A 15,980-nucleotide genomic window follows, 5' to 3' on the forward strand; every position below is an offset into this window, starting at 1 on the left:
TCACCCTTCAGTTTGGGGCAGGCACATCAGGAGCATTCCTTGCCCATTCCAAAAGGGCCCCCCAGCATTCCTCCATTGTGTGGCATTGAGTGCCAACACCCAGCACAATCCCAGGGCTCCATGGCATGGAGAGCTGAACAGCAGTCCCTCATCAGCAGACAATGAATTGTCATTAATTCTACATAGGCATGATACATGATACACTCATGGCAGTAGTGAGTTCAGGCAGTCTTTATCCTGCCTTGATAAAATTTAAACTTCAGGGGATTACTCAGTCTTTAAAATGTAAAAATTAAATTGTGTATTTACGGTGTGCCCTGGTGAATTCACATCAGTCATCACTAGATTACAAGCTTCTGAATGGAAAGCGTTATGAAAATTATCTAATGAATTTCATAGGGCGTTTGGCAGCAAATCTTCAAAAGTACATGAGTAAAACGTGCCATTTTTGCCAAAGAAAACAACTGTAAACTTGATGGTTCCACGTAAAAAATAAAAAGGCATAAAAGCCTTGGATAAATCTAACTATTGCAGACATAGTTAAACTATTTCAGCTGATAACTAACAGCTGTTGAATTTTATTTTAATTATAAGGAGCCATTTCTTTGTATCACAACATAATATACATAAGTAGATAGAGCAACTTCAAAGCAATGAAATCCGTATCAAGAAGATCTCACCTGATCATCATCAAAATAAAATATCCTATCTTTAGTGTTTTGACTGCAATCATCTCAGCCTCGCAAAACTGACTTTACTGGACCAGACACAAAGTCTTTTTTTGCCACAAAAGAAAGAATATAATGAAAATATTGGCACTGCACATACCCAGTTAAAATCTTTACTTCCTGCAGGCTAGCAGGTGAATAGAGTTTTGCAGGTTGAAATACAGAAAATAAGGCCCTGATCCAAAAATGCATTTATGCAAATGATTCACTTAATCCACGAGTAGTCCCCACTAAAACGGATGTAGCCAACACTTGTGAATAAAGTAAAATACTGAAGTCTGAACTAATAGCCTAATAATGTATGATGTTATTTCTGTGGTCAAAATATGATGTTGCCTAAAATTGAAAAAAACAACTCAGTACCCATGACTTTGCCTCAGAAATGCAAAGTTTCCTGACTCTCACAAGATTACACCTGAAATCTTGACATTCAACCATATCTACATAGTTTATCTCCACTGTTTTATTTCTAAATCCTTAACATTCTGGTAAGCCAGTGATTTCCTAACACACCGTGGTAACAACAGTATCTCAGTTTAACATCCGAGCTTGTTGCTACAGGAATCACTGCTTGTCAATCTTGATGCTTCCTCAGCCAGCAACGGTTCATCTCACCACATACTGAGCAGCTTAATATGCACCTAAGCTTTTGTGAGCGAAGTCCAAGCATTTCTCCCTTCATAGTAACAGCTAATAAAAATAGGCTTAGTGTAGCAGCTGAATGGTGCCATACTACAGTAGATGCTGATGGCCATAGAGCATACTTGTGCCTACCACCATTTCTCTAAGGAGGTCTGATTATCTTAGGCCACTATTTCTCTCTGAGCACCTATCTGGAAGGAAACACCTTGGACTGTACAGTATTTACATGACCTGCTAACACTCACCTGTTTGTGACTACTGAATTACCTCCTCGACACAGGAGTACTAGGGGCAAACAATCCCACAAGAGTAGCTGGCAGGGTTTTAACAGAAGCATTCACACCTGGACTAAAGTAACCAAATGTGGAAACAATGCATTAAAATACCAGGCAAAAAGTAAAGATTCTAAGAATACAACAGGTTGCAGACCCATGGTGCCCACCCTGCGATGAAGACCATCATCAGTATCAATCCTCTTCTGCGTCATTAAAGATCTTAACAGAGTCACAGTTTCACAAAAAAATTAAAACCTAGATTCCTCTTTTTCCCTGGGTAACTACATGAAAATTCCACATGGAGCTCTATTTCACTACTGTTATTTCTAACTTAAAACATTATCTGAAAGAGATCTTACTTTGGCTCCCAGCCCTGGCCAAAAGCAGGATTTTTCAGCTAAAAGGGGCCTGGAGGTTTTACAAGACCATGGGGGTTTTCAAAATATTCTTCTACTTTTGTAACAGCCAAATTAAGAGATTGTGTGCCAGATCCAAAGTGGCATTTTATGGATTGCTTTAAAAAGGTATTCATGTCATAACTTTGAGACTGCTTTTAAGATATGCAAGCAGTTAATTAAGTACAAACCCATAGTCTATGTGATCACTACTACATTTTCACTGTTCTGTAATGGACTTCCTAAGAAAGAGTTGGCATTTTTTTTTCCAAAGGCAAAAGACTTAAAGTACTCTGCTTTTAATAACTGAAACTCCTCACCCCTGAGCTGCCACAATTCGCAAGCAGGCATTTCTGCTCAGTTTGCGTTTCTGTAGGCTTCGACATGCCAAAAGGCTGCTACTACTACTAATGGCAATGCTACAATTGCAGGGACATATACAGGCAGAAGGGAAAAAACAATACACATTATGTGCAAAATAATCACACCAGAACAGTAATTCATCCAACAGAGCCACGTGCATTCTCTAAAAAATCCACCAACAAACCACTTTCATGCACAAAAGATTTTAAGAGGTTTTATTTAGATTGCTGCAACTGGAGATAACACTGAGAACATGTGTTAACACCTAAACATGTACATATGATCTGCCTGATCTCCTTTGTGTCTTTCTGCCGCCGCAGATCCGTTTACAACTATGTACCATTTTTTTCTCCCTATCCAGCCTAACTAAAACTGGTTATAATCAAAGAAGTATCAGAACATCCTTTCTGCAATGGCTCCACAGCTCGGAAGGGGCAGCTCCGGCCACGGAAAATGCCTCACTCAGATCCAAAACTGTACATCCCCATCTCACACGCCAGTTCGCAGCTCACACTAATGTTATGAGAACATCATCATATTTCATGATCAGACAGGCAGCAAAATCAATTAGGTCAAGTCCCTTTTTTTTTTTTTAAAAAAAATCATGTTGCCGCACTGTCCCACATAGGAAGCCAACAGATGGGAGTTTTCTTTAACTAAAACATCCTGCCATTGAATTTAAAAGCAAAATCTTTGGAGTTTGCAAGCAGACTGTGGTAATAATCCTATGCCTCAATAAACCCATAAATGTGACATGCGTTCAGTCCATACCCTACTTTACATGCTTTGTACCAAAGACAGTAAAATAATTCCTCAGCCTTTATATGTAATTTCTAACTGAATATACATGTTGCTCCTGACGAGCTTTGCTAGCTCACATGACTCTAAGTTTAAAGACCAACACCATTTTGAACACCAAGGCTATCACTAACACTGAAGTGCAACACACTTTAAATCATGGATGTATTTGAAGAGTGACACTCAACAAAGCAGCGTGAAGAGAAATGGAGACACACGTTTCACTTGCTAACAGCTCAAGGTCTACAGAAAAACAGAGCTAAAATAAATACAGCAATGCACCACACTACAGCATATGCCGAGCAGACCACAGAGAAATGACCATACGTGGTCTTATTCTTTAAGTCATGCACAGAAAGGCTATTAAACAAGGGCAGAAAGTTTATCATTAAGCAAGGATGTGATCCGCTTTATTTCCCACTTTTATAAAGGTCTTTGGAGCTCAAAACAGGGACTGATTGCAGGGTATCAGAGAACAGCGTCTGGCTTTCTGAAACACCCCTGATGCAACAGTATGCTAACCTGGCTGTGTTCTTAAACCTGAATTTTAAGGGACAGCTTGGAGGGTGGATTAGCCATTGCCAGACATGTTCTGCCACATGAAAAAGAATCCACCTCTGTCAGAGGGTGCTAAACCTCTATGTCCTCCACTTTGTGAAGGTGAAGGCCAGTATTTCAAACCTGAATGCCCAGAACTAGGTAGAGCATGATGCCAATATTGAGATGGGTTGAGCACACATTCTGTCTGAAATTAAAGCCCACTAATTGAAAGGATACACCCCACCTCAATTCACTGGACAGGGGCTGTATCTGAAGAAATCAGGGAAGCAGCAGCATTGCCTTCCTGTAATACCTACCCAGTGAAACAACACCTCTGTTTAACGATGTTTGTCAGCTTCACTTACTATGACCACTTCTCAGAATGTCATCCTTAATCTAAAAACCCGAACCCAGCCTTCACAACTGAGAACTGATCATGGACTGCCCCTAGCTCTGAAAGAGTCTTCAGTGTGATCAGCAATAGGAAGAAACTTACTTTTGCAGTAAGTTCTAGCTTCTGGTGAATACATTTGATAAAAGCAGTATGAGTTAATCTGAACTTCCACTATGCAGCTTGTTGGACAAACCTCCAGAGATAATGCCAGCACTGTTTGCTGATGTCACACTTCTTAACTTGCTTCTCACATATTATGAAAAAATGAGTTAATGGGCAAAATTCAGAAGCAATGAACATTTGCCAATGGAAGACTCCAAAATCTCTGAAACAAAGATTTCTACACTCCACCCCTACTTTATTTTTTTTTCTTTAAAGAAATGCACACAAAACCTACTTGGTGTTGTGCACCTGCTGACAAACTGTACTCTCTGTAAAGTATAAAAGCATGACTAAAACAATTTTAGGTGAAGTAATACAATCTTAGCTACAGAGCAGTTACAGACAGCTTTGTTACATTACACCTTCTATTACAAATTTATCGTGTTTGAGACGCATAGTTATGTATATGAGCTAATACCAAGAAAGTGAACAGTCACCATTTCAGGACATGTGTGTTTGAGAATGAGATCATTTCTTACTCCATGGAGTGAAGAAAGTATTGTCCTCACAAAATTCTTAGCAAAGTAATTCATAATTTTATTACAACAATTCATATAGTATCAGGTTTGCACTATGTCATAAATGTAACTTAAACTAGAAAAAATGCACTTGACTCAAAGTTAATATTTTTATGTTATCATAACAATTTTCTTTTAAATAACTGATTTGTAATCTGATTTGTTGTATCTAAGCCAAATTTGCTGAGTTGGCTTTTGTGGTTTTGCTCTTTTAAAGCCACTTTAGTAATAAATCCTGGATACTTTACTACTGAATATAATCTTAAATAATGATACATTTTTTGTTCATCAATGATATGATACCCACGACTGTAACTGTACCAGAGTAAGAAATAACATTTGAATTTTATAGCATATTATTATGCCAGAACTTGCTACTGAAGAAGTGTCTTCCCAGCTTCAGGCAACTATGTTGGTTAGTATCATGAAGCATTAACAGACCTGAAATAACTGTTCCTGTATAGCAAAAGCATTATCATATTTTCACTTCCATTAGTCTCTATGTAACATTGCAACTTTTCACTTTTTTTGTCCTTATATGACTGTATTTGTAGGATATACCCTTTACGGATCTAGCTGTAAAATCTACTCCTTTCCCTGAAATGCTCTGAAACCCACCAAAACATACAAAAAGTTCAAACTACTTTTTCCAGTGTATAGAATTACCTCTGTTACATTGCTCAGTTGCCTTTCATTAGGCTCCCTGGTTAAAACTAATGAAGCGTAGAAGGAACAACTCTTTGTGAAATTCTGTTGACAGTCATTAACCAGGCTGCCCAGCTCTTTCTCCCACAGCACTAACAATGTGGTGAATCCACAGGCACCTTCAGGAATTATTCCAGGTTTTCTAAATACCTTTTCTAAAAATAAGTATATTATTGACTTATAAATAGCATCCAGTCACTGACTGGAGCCATACTTGGCCTGATTTATTAATGAGCACAGTCCCAAAGTGGCAGACATCCTTTTCATCCATACAGATGTGGACCACACTGGCCCTCCCACTGAAGACCTATCTGTTCCATGATCCAAGACGTCAACATTAAAATACACCAGAGCCCAAAGAAGCAGGATCTGCTTCTCTTTGAGCAGACTTCACTAATTTACCCTCTCAGTAGCAGTGGCTTGCAGAACTAGAAAACCCTGAATCTACTTCTTTTCTTTAGTACAGAATTAAAAACTCCTTAGGTCCTGCAGGTCAACTGCAGATGGATGACGAATTGCAGTGCAAGTGGAGTTGTGTCATTCTATGAAAAACACAACCGTGTACCCATTATACTATTGGTAATGGGCAAGAAGCTGCAAGACAACAAAGGAGGAAAAACATCAATTAAAAAGGATCAGTTTTAAGCACCATCCATATTCTTCACATATCAGTTATCTGCAAGTTGCTACACACCACACAGCTCTGTAGTGCCCACATCTGTAAAACTCCAGTTACACTGCAGTTGCTCCTCTCAATTTTACTGTCTTTGACTAAAAATGGAGAACTGCTGCTGCCAGTAAAAGTGTATGTGCCACTACATGGCACCTATTGGAATGAATAGGAAATCTGAAAGCAGAATCTATGCTAATTAGCTGGCTATACCGAGGGTAGGTAGCGAGTCTTAAGGGTATTGACATAAATTAAAATAGAAGATTCAGCTTCTGTTGAAGATAGTATATATTAATTCACACCAAGGCTGACAAGTGTGAATATTTTCAGGTTTAAAGACAAATTCATAGGTTCCACAATATCACCAGTGCCATGCTGTAAAGCAGTGCTTGTCCTATTCCATACCTTCTAAATTTTACAGCCTTTGCATGCCCTAAGGGACCAGTCATTAAAAGGTCACTTCAGAAATAAATTACTTTCTCCCTCATGGCAAGTTTCTACGAAGTAAAAACCTAATGTTGACACCTCCCCACAGCAGGGTATTTATTGTCTGTTCCAGAGAGGGCAAGCAGGGTTATGAATCTGATGGCAGTAACAGAGGCACACAGCAGAAAAAATGCATGGCTGGGAAGACTTTCTCTCTACCATGCACACTACCTCTAGCTATACACACAAACAAAGGCACCAATCAAGCCTTCTCTTTCCACCCCTTTCCTTCTTTACTCATCTCTATTTCCTTCTATACTCATCTAAAAGATGCTTCTGAAAAGCCGTCTGCTAGGAGGATTATTAAAATCCTAATCATCAAGAGCAAACGATGCTTGAAACAGATGAGCAGGCACGGTAGACAAATATTTTCAGGCGGGCATGGTAGACAAATATTTTCAGGAAAGCAAATCTCCAGAAAAAGTCTTTCTTCTTGGGTAAGCCTGTTACTTTGGATAGATTCTCCTCGTCAGAGTGAGGATTCTAGGAACCCCTCCTCCACAAAACTGGCATCAGTCACAGAACTGCCCTTTTTAGCAGAAAAATAACAAACAGTACTCTGATTTACTGAAACCCTTTCCTGAATTTACTGAATTCTCTAACACATGAACACAAAGACTTAGGGTGTGAAATACCAATTTCCTTTTCTCTCACAAGAGGCATGAAATTCAAAAGAACAAGATCAAAAGAACAGTATCATTTATAGGCATGTCCCATATGCTCATTCGTCATAATGTTGACAGGTTTATAAATTGAGCAGACTTGAATAGGAAATACAATTCAACTAGAACATGCATAAGTTTGAACAGCCAGCAGTCAACATCCTTCAGTTTGAACAATCTGCCAGTAGATAGGAGAAAGGAAGGGGGAAAATACAAATATGGTGCACAATCCCACAGACTGGGAATACTCAACACATATGAAGCAAAACCAAACACTACTTACTTCAGATTTGGAGGACGTGTTTTCCTCCACGTCAGAATCATTGGGATCTACAATATCATCAAACGGTGGCAGAGTAGGTGTCTTCTTTTCCAGTGCATCATTTTCAATTTTGACCCTCCCCACCTTGAGTTGAGATCTATCCTTTGTCTGTTTTTTGTCAGCTGAACAAGTAAGAATCAGCGGTGGGGCACTAGAAAAACTTTTAAATAACGAATCTGAGCCACTTTTTTTTCTTTTTTTTGCTGAAGGTTCATCAGAGTCCAGAACAGAGGGCCTTTTTGTGGGGGTCTTCTTTTCTTGCTGCTGCCCACCCGTTACAGCAGGGATGTGGGTGTTTTCAGATTTTGGCTCCTTGGACATGGGCTTGGGTTCCTTGAAGGCCATCTTAGGAACTATTTTTTCATCTTTTAGTGGTTTATTTTCTTTGGGTTTCTTAGAAGATTCTTTGGAAGATTTGTTGTGTTCCCTGGAAGGTTCTTTGAAGGCACTTTTATGTTCTTTTGAGTCTTTAGAAGTTTTTTCCTTGTGCTCCTTTGTTAACTTGTGGGTCTTTGAAAAACTGTTACTACTGCTGCTGCTGCTGCTATTTGTGTTCAGAATCCTAGTTGGGTCCTGCAAAAAGGAGATGCAAAATTTTACTAAAAAACCCAACCAGCCAAAAAAGCCTTAAACCCTTAAAGCCCCAAAAGACAGACACAATACAGACACAGGATTCATGTTAAATATTTGGAACTGCAGGTTGAAAACCAGAAACTGTAAATACCTATATAAGAACAGACACAAACCCCATCATTTTGGTCAACTTGTCTGTTACAAAGTGGTGGAACATGAGCAGTTACCACTGCTTGTCAATGTCTGCAAGACAAGTTAGTTTTGATGTTAGGAATTAGGTAATTTTTTTACGAAACATCACAAGATGAACATAAAGACAGTTTAGGAAATGTTAACCATGACCATTAGCTATCAGAAAAAAACAAAAATTGTAAGGAAAGATCAGGCTATGAACCATATATGGTCAACAGAATTACTTCAGAATCAGAGCAAAACATGTGCTCCTGATGACATCTCAGGCAATACTGTGATCCTCTCTGCAGTTTTTGCCAGATCCTTTTCCTCATACACAGTAACAACTCTGGGTCCAGCCTGGCGATGGAAGACTTGATTTGACATACATCATCTCAGCAGTCAATGTCTTTTTATGGAAAACCTCCATTACTAAAGAAACTTTCTTCTTCGTATTTATTGCTGCTATCTCTACTGAGTATTTCATTGCATTTTTTTAAATTCAACTGTTAAAAGTGAGAAGGGTTTCTGAGAGGGTGATGACTCAGAAGTCCTGTAAGATAGGCAAAAGCAGAAAGAGCAGAGCAGTATCATTCCTCACTCATCTATATGTATAGGGGTGTCCCAATACATAGTTCTAGATCACAGTTTTAATGAAATTCTTAGGTTGAAAGAGAGGATGATGAACAATACTTACAATAAAGTGTTCTTCCAATTTCATTTTTATGCAAAGAAAGCATTCTTGGAAATGGGGAACTACTGAAAAGGGTGCTAGTCAGTATAAATATTACAAATGCACTTCTGGGTTTGACTTTCAATAATTAGGTTAGTTATTCATCCAAGTCCTTTGCAAGCTGCAGACCAAAGTGGTGCCAAAAATTCTCTCATCTGTGTAAGACTGGATGCACTGTCATCTGTATAAAATTCATGTACAAATCCCGACCTCTGTTTTATTTTCCAGCAATCCACACTTACCATATAGTGCTAAGAATTTGCTTTTCTTTTTTGACCCTTGGTACTGGTTTTGGCTGGGATCAAGTTAATTTTCTTCGTAGTAGCATGTATGGGGCTATGTTTTGGATTTGCGATCCAAACAGTGTTGACAGCACATGGATGTTTTAGCTATTGCTGAGCAGCATTCACACAGCATCAAGGCCTTTTCTGCTTCTCACCCCACTCCACCAGCAAGGAGGCTGGAGGTGCACAAGAAGTTGGGAGGGGATACAGCTGGGACAGCTGACCCCAACTGACCAAAGGGATATTCCACACCATGTGACATCATACTTGGCACATAAAGCTGGGGGGAAGAAGAAGAAACAGGGCAGACATTCACAGTGATGGCATTTGTCTTCCCAAGTAACCATTACACGTGATGGAGCCCTGCTTTCCTGGAGATGGCTGAACACCTGCCTGCTGACAGGAAGTAGTGGATGAATTCCTTGTTTTGCTTTACCTACAGGTCCAGCTTTTGCTTTCCCTATTAAACTGTCTTTATCTCAATCCACCAGTTTTCTCACTGTTATCCTTCTGATTCTCTCCCCCATTACACCAGGGGGGAGTGAGTGAGCAGCTGTGTGGGGCTCAGCTGCCCTCCAGGGTTAAAGCGCAACAACCCTCTAGTATATATGTAGATGTGGTATGTCTGGCTGTCTAACACTGCCACAGATTTCCAGAACTGCAGAGGGGAAAACATGTTTAGCTTTTCTTCCCCCTTACTTAACCACCATTTTACCCACAACATAGATAGGATAGCAGCAATGCACTGCAAGCTGAAGGAACAAAGCAGGATATGGCCAGCCTCAACCTCCACGGGGGCTGACTAATCTTAAAAATACAGTCAGCAGAACTGCTCTGGAAAAACCCCACCCAATAAAACAAAGCAGAAGTAGCCCATTTAATGAAAGTTGTGTCAACAAGAGGAGAAATTAAGACTGAGAATACATCCACTTGTGTGCTTACTGTTGGCAGATAACTATGACTTGTCCAATCGGGATGTGTTAAGCCAGTATTTAATGCTTTAGGACCTGAGAGGTTTACACATACCATATGTGCAAAAAGAGCAGTATCTCCCTTCTCCTCTGTAGCAAGAGATAGAAACAATTAATTAAAAATAAATACTTTAAACTGGTTTTCCCTTCTCATTATCTTAACTAATTAGTGAAACGCTGAATTTTCACACAGTGCTGCACAGATTATTCAACTGTGCTTTTTGTTCAGATGTTTCTTGCATCAGTACTGAAAATGTATTGGAGTCAGATTTGGCAATCTAACTATGTATCTATATAATATATATATGCCTCAACATTAACAATGGGCAGAAGCATCAACAATGAAAAATACTATGATGACATTTGAATGTCTGAACGTAAGGCACTTCCTCATTTCCCAGGCCAGTAATTAAAAAACAAAAATAAAAAAGCACTAATCATTCCTTGAGATGTCTTACTTTAGTCAAAACTCCTTCGCTGGTGGGTTTTTTTAAAATTTTAAAAAAAAAGCTCCATATTTTGTTTGATGCAAGACCAGCCCCAAAAGTTGACATATGAGCTAATTATTAATGCTTTTACCTTCACATCTTGTTCTATCATGCCAGAGCTCTAAGTGTTGCCCTGGGGAGGAATAAAATACTTGCCATTAATAAACTGGATGGAGTCCTTATGTTTCTTATTGGCCTCCCTACCATGTATTCTAAATTGCTCCAAAACAAGAGACTCATTTTAGTGGTTTTCCAACAGATGAGAGCCGTGAAATAGGTCCTGGGGTGCAGTAGTATTAAAACCAATAGGGATTTGAGATCTTTCTTGCCTTTTCAATTTTAACCCGAGACTTCTTTCCTCTTTCTACAACATTAAAGTTGATGTTTTCATAGAAATCATTGCACAAGTATATGACATACTTATGATATAGACATATATATACACAACCCTGCCATGCCCTCTGAGAGCTACTCTTTCATCAAGACATCCAATGCATTGCTTTTATATCTGGATTCATTCTCTAAGTAAAGTAAGTATCTTCTCTTATTTCTTAAGTTTCTGCAATGACCCTAACAGAAGCCACCAGTGACTTGGAGGAGGAAACAGCAAGAGGAACGTAAAATTTGTAAGACAGAAAAAACCCCAAATATATTCCCTGGTAAAATTATATCAAACCTAATGATGATTGTGGAAGGCTGGTGGGGATGAAATGTGGTCAAATATTCACATCATGTACAGCGTAGATCTTACTGAAAATCAGAATGTACTTTCAAACCATTTTCTTATTTATCAAAAACTAACAGTGTATTTAGATGTTTCTTTTCCTTCCCACCTTAAGAAGTGTTGCAAGGAATAAGAGTGAATTATGTATTTCTGCTAAGAGGGACACACAAAACAGTCCTTTCTCAAGTCCATATGTAAAATGGAGATCATGGGGTTTTGACAGGTAAGATATTTACACACCATAGCTTACATTTGTGTATTCAAGCAACCCAAGTGAATGTTAGACTTTGATACATTGCACAACAAACATGAAAATAACAATACCGAGAATTATATGCATGTCAAAATACCTGCAGACGTTTCCTTTCCTTAAGTGTAGTTAACACCATGTACATATAGTACTTCACGATATATAACCCCTTTCATAGGGCAGTACTAACAGATCTTTAAAAACAAATATTTTAGAAAGGATGATAAAAATCTAAGGTTTTACCAACAGAGAAAGACCATGCTACTGTGACTGTTGCACTTAACTCCTCCTCAGATTTGGCTAACACAGCTCATGCTAAGGCCTGATGTATGCTGGGAGCAGCAAGAGCATCACATAGGCAGGACAGGTTGCCAGAAAGAGCTAAAGGGCCATTATGCAGTCATGATCATCTGCAAATCTCTGTCTCCTGAAGCCATTATCTTTGGCAGTTTCATCAGAATCTGCTAACTTATGGAAATGGTATAAACCAAACCTCCAAGCTGGAAGGTATAAAACATCAGCTTACCAAAAAAAAACCCCAAACCCTAACTTTTGAAGTGGATCGATCCATCAGCAGCTGGACTGCTGAGGCTTTCATGTTTCCCAGTGTGATACAGGGGATGCCCACACCATGACCGAGGAGGAAGAATGAGCACACTCACCATCAGGTAGGTAACTAACTTTTTTTTTTTTTTTTTCCCTCTTAAGTGCATGGATTAGAAGTTACAGGTTATAAGTTATGAAACAGTATGACTTGAGTGGTGAATAAGTGAATTCACGTGACAGACTAGTCTGGGCAAATGGGACCGAGCCTTGTTTGTCATGTGTGTTTGGTGTATTTCTCAATGAGGTCATGAAATAAAGTTTAAATCACAGAGTATGCTGTCCTGTAAATTTGAGAGATCCAAATGGGCCATGACAGCTGCTCAACAGGTAACACATCTGCAAATTAAAACACTTCTGTAACTACAAGGCAAAAAATGATGTTGAAATCTCTGTGTATCTTGCAGGGTCGGATTCTGACTTCACACCACAAAGTGTAATTCCCAAATTGGTTGAACATGAGTTTGAGTAAGCAGTATCTTCTGGAAATCATTTCAAACTTCTCCAGTTGCTGACAGACATTAGGAACCTAATTAGCAAACGAAGCAATTGTGGAGAGAGAGGGGTGGTTCATTAAATTTTATGAAGTCATTAAACTGAGCACATTGGCATGGCCATACCAGTCTACTGTACTCTGGGTTTAGTCTACAAATTTAGGATTAGTGATCGTAAAAACATGCATTATTTTAATTTGTAATAAAAAAGCATTTCTTCAAATTTTATGCCTATTGAAATAATGTGTCCATCTTAAGCCAATGGACTGGAATCAGTCTTAAATATACCTCCTGCTCTTAAGAGCAAAAGAGGAGGAGGATATCTAAAGGGAATTACTTGCTCAAGGAATTTCAGGTTTCTGTTCAATACAAATGTGTTTATTATTGAATAACACCACTAACTGATTTGGGGAAAAAAAAACCCTCACATTTTGAAAGCCTCCACAAATACTGTAGTATTCTTCTGCTTGCTAGCTGCATGCTGGAGATGAATTTAACTGCTGCTAGTTCTTACAGATCATTATTGTATCGCACATCTACAAAGCTTCCCACACTTCAGCTTGTCCACCCCACCAAACTATTATGACCAATGACATCAGTAGACTTAGAAGCAGATGGAGAATTACAAGGCTCACTGGTTTGACACAGAAAGCCAAAAGGGTGAGCATAAAACAGTTTGGGGTTTTTTTTCTGGTCACATACAGGGGTAAGAGCTTTTGGGTTTTTTGTCTATAAAGTAAACTTAATTTCACTGCAGCTGACACTACAGCTCATTCCAAAAGACATAATCATCCCAACAAAACTAATCAAGCTGTTTCGCTGTATTCTGTGCATGTAGTATTTACATAATACAAACTGATTTAAAAGCAACACAAGTATCTGTAGCTAGCCTGCAGCTATTTTTGTATTCTGAAAAAATGCATAAAGTAAGGTTTCATGCATTTCTGCCTGTCCTCTGTATTTCTAAGACTAAAGCTTTGTTTTATAATCACAATACCGGGGCTCACTAATACCATCTCCATTAAATTAAACACAAAATCATGGAACTTCAGAAATATAAACATCTATATTTTTTAATATATATTTCAGAATAGGATGTGACAGAAAGCAAACTGGCAGTTCTCTCTTACTTCATACTGCATTGTATTTTTTTATAAGTGAATGCTAAACCAACAATACCACTTCATTGCACTGGTTTTACTGTCTTGACTACAATTCTCCTCTAATCAAAAAGTCTATGTGGTGCTTCGTGGGGAAAAATGGGAAAGCAAATACTCTTAGTTCTGGTTTTCCACAGTCAGAGTTTAAAACTGACCTCAAAGTTTACTTTGGTATTCACAAACAGAACAAGCCAAAACCAAGCCAAGCACACCAAAAGGCTATTGCTGCAGCAGAAAAATCCCCAAATCATCCAATACAGACACCTTGAGTACATGTACCCACAGTTTTGGTACAGACAACTTACACCCAGGAACTACCAATACCTTTCTACAGCTCCTATTCTAGAGGCATATCTAAATGAAATGTGGACACTGACATTGTTCCATCACTGGGGTCATTCCAAATTACAAAACCAAAAATCTATTTACACATTGGCTGGAACTCTCCTGCCCCCCAACCAAAACAAAAACCCTAAAGACAAAAATCCTCAGCTCCCTGGATTTACAATAAAAAACCCAAACTTTTTTGTTGCACTGAAACAAATGTTACTTCATGTTTCCATTTCTCAAAAACAGCTGATGATCCTCAGTAAGGCAGATATTTACAACTCTTTCTTTATGAGACACAAGAACAGTTGCTCACTACTGGGTGTTTTAAGTTAGACAGGAGGAGACAAATATTGCTGGGGGAGGGGAAAAATTGAATACTCACACCGACTGGCAAGAAACAGTGTACTGATATAACATCTCTTCCCACTATTAAAAACTCCAGTGAATGGCATACAAGGTTGAAAAAAGAACGATTTCAAATAGACAGTTTGCTGCTGAACATGCCTATTTTGAAACCAGATAGTTAAAAAACGTTCCTGGGTAACAATTTCACAGATACTGAATACAATCTTGAGATGTGATGCACATCTAACCTCCTACTGGCTCCTGTTACTTCCTGCTATGGGTCAAACTCACTGCAGTTGGTTGGGTTGCTTCAGCAAGAATAAAAGATTTCAAACGTTCATTTATAAGGGTGAGTGCAGCAAACATGCAAGTCTCCCTTCACCCTGCTTCACCCCAACCATACTCCACACTTGTCAGGTTCCTATGCTAGACCAAAGTTCATTGTCCAAATACGGTTCAGAAAATTACATCCCAGGTTAGCATTTGCTTATGAAAGAATTTACACTGGAGATTCAAGACTTGTCATGGTACACAGTTACTAGATGGAGCATTAGTGTAGGAGTTGGTATCGTGTTCTGTACCTCCCTGAAGTCCTTCTGCAGGTGTTTGGGTTGCTTATTTAGGCCAAGGCCTCAGTATGCCTGCTTTGGCATGCAATGCAAGACATGGGTGAATCAACATTATAGCCAAATCTGAAGAAGTGATCAGAAACTGAACTCTGGAAAGCCACCCAACCTCACAAGAACCCCTATTACAGATTGTAAAGTGTCAAAGTAACTCATCTTCAGTATCCAAGTAGATGGAGATGTGTCCTAGTCTACACAGTCAGACAGTTATGTTCAGCACCTTGCATCACTTTTGTGCCAGGTGTCTTCCTTTTAGGCATTAAGCAGCTGTTTTAGCATGCCAAAATAAGCACCTTCAGTCTAATCCTCAGATTCAACCTACCTCAACTCCTCATTAGGAAAATAAAAATAATTACACTTTCATATATCCTTTAAATGTCACAAGAAGACCTGCATTAGAGATTGTGAGGCACTCAGGTACAATGCAAACCAGGCAGGAACATGTTAAAGAACTTTTTTTCCCCCCACTCTATATATCATTACTGTTGTGATACACTCTAATCAATGGACATACTTAGGCATACCTATAGTTCATTACCTGACAGTTCCTACAAGATACAAGATTTGG

At 38.8% G+C, this 15,980-nt stretch overlaps 1 protein-coding gene across 1 annotated transcript in view; it reads right to left on the reverse strand.

Moving 5' to 3' along the window:
* Positions 1–15,980, reverse strand: part of MLLT3 (MLLT3 super elongation complex subunit) — a 155,131-nt gene that overhangs the window by 37,703 nt on the left and 101,448 nt on the right. The window contains exon 7 of the mRNA XM_075726610.1: positions 7,622–8,222. Coding sequence (XP_075582725.1) covers positions 7,622–8,222 — 601 coding nt within the window. The remainder of the gene's footprint in view (positions 1–7,621; positions 8,223–15,980) is intronic.

The sequence above is a fragment of the Pelecanus crispus genome, chromosome Z, assembly GCF_030463565.1.
Source record: "Pelecanus crispus isolate bPelCri1 chromosome Z, bPelCri1.pri, whole genome shotgun sequence".
NCBI lineage: Eukaryota > Metazoa > Chordata > Aves > Pelecaniformes > Pelecanidae > Pelecanus > Pelecanus crispus.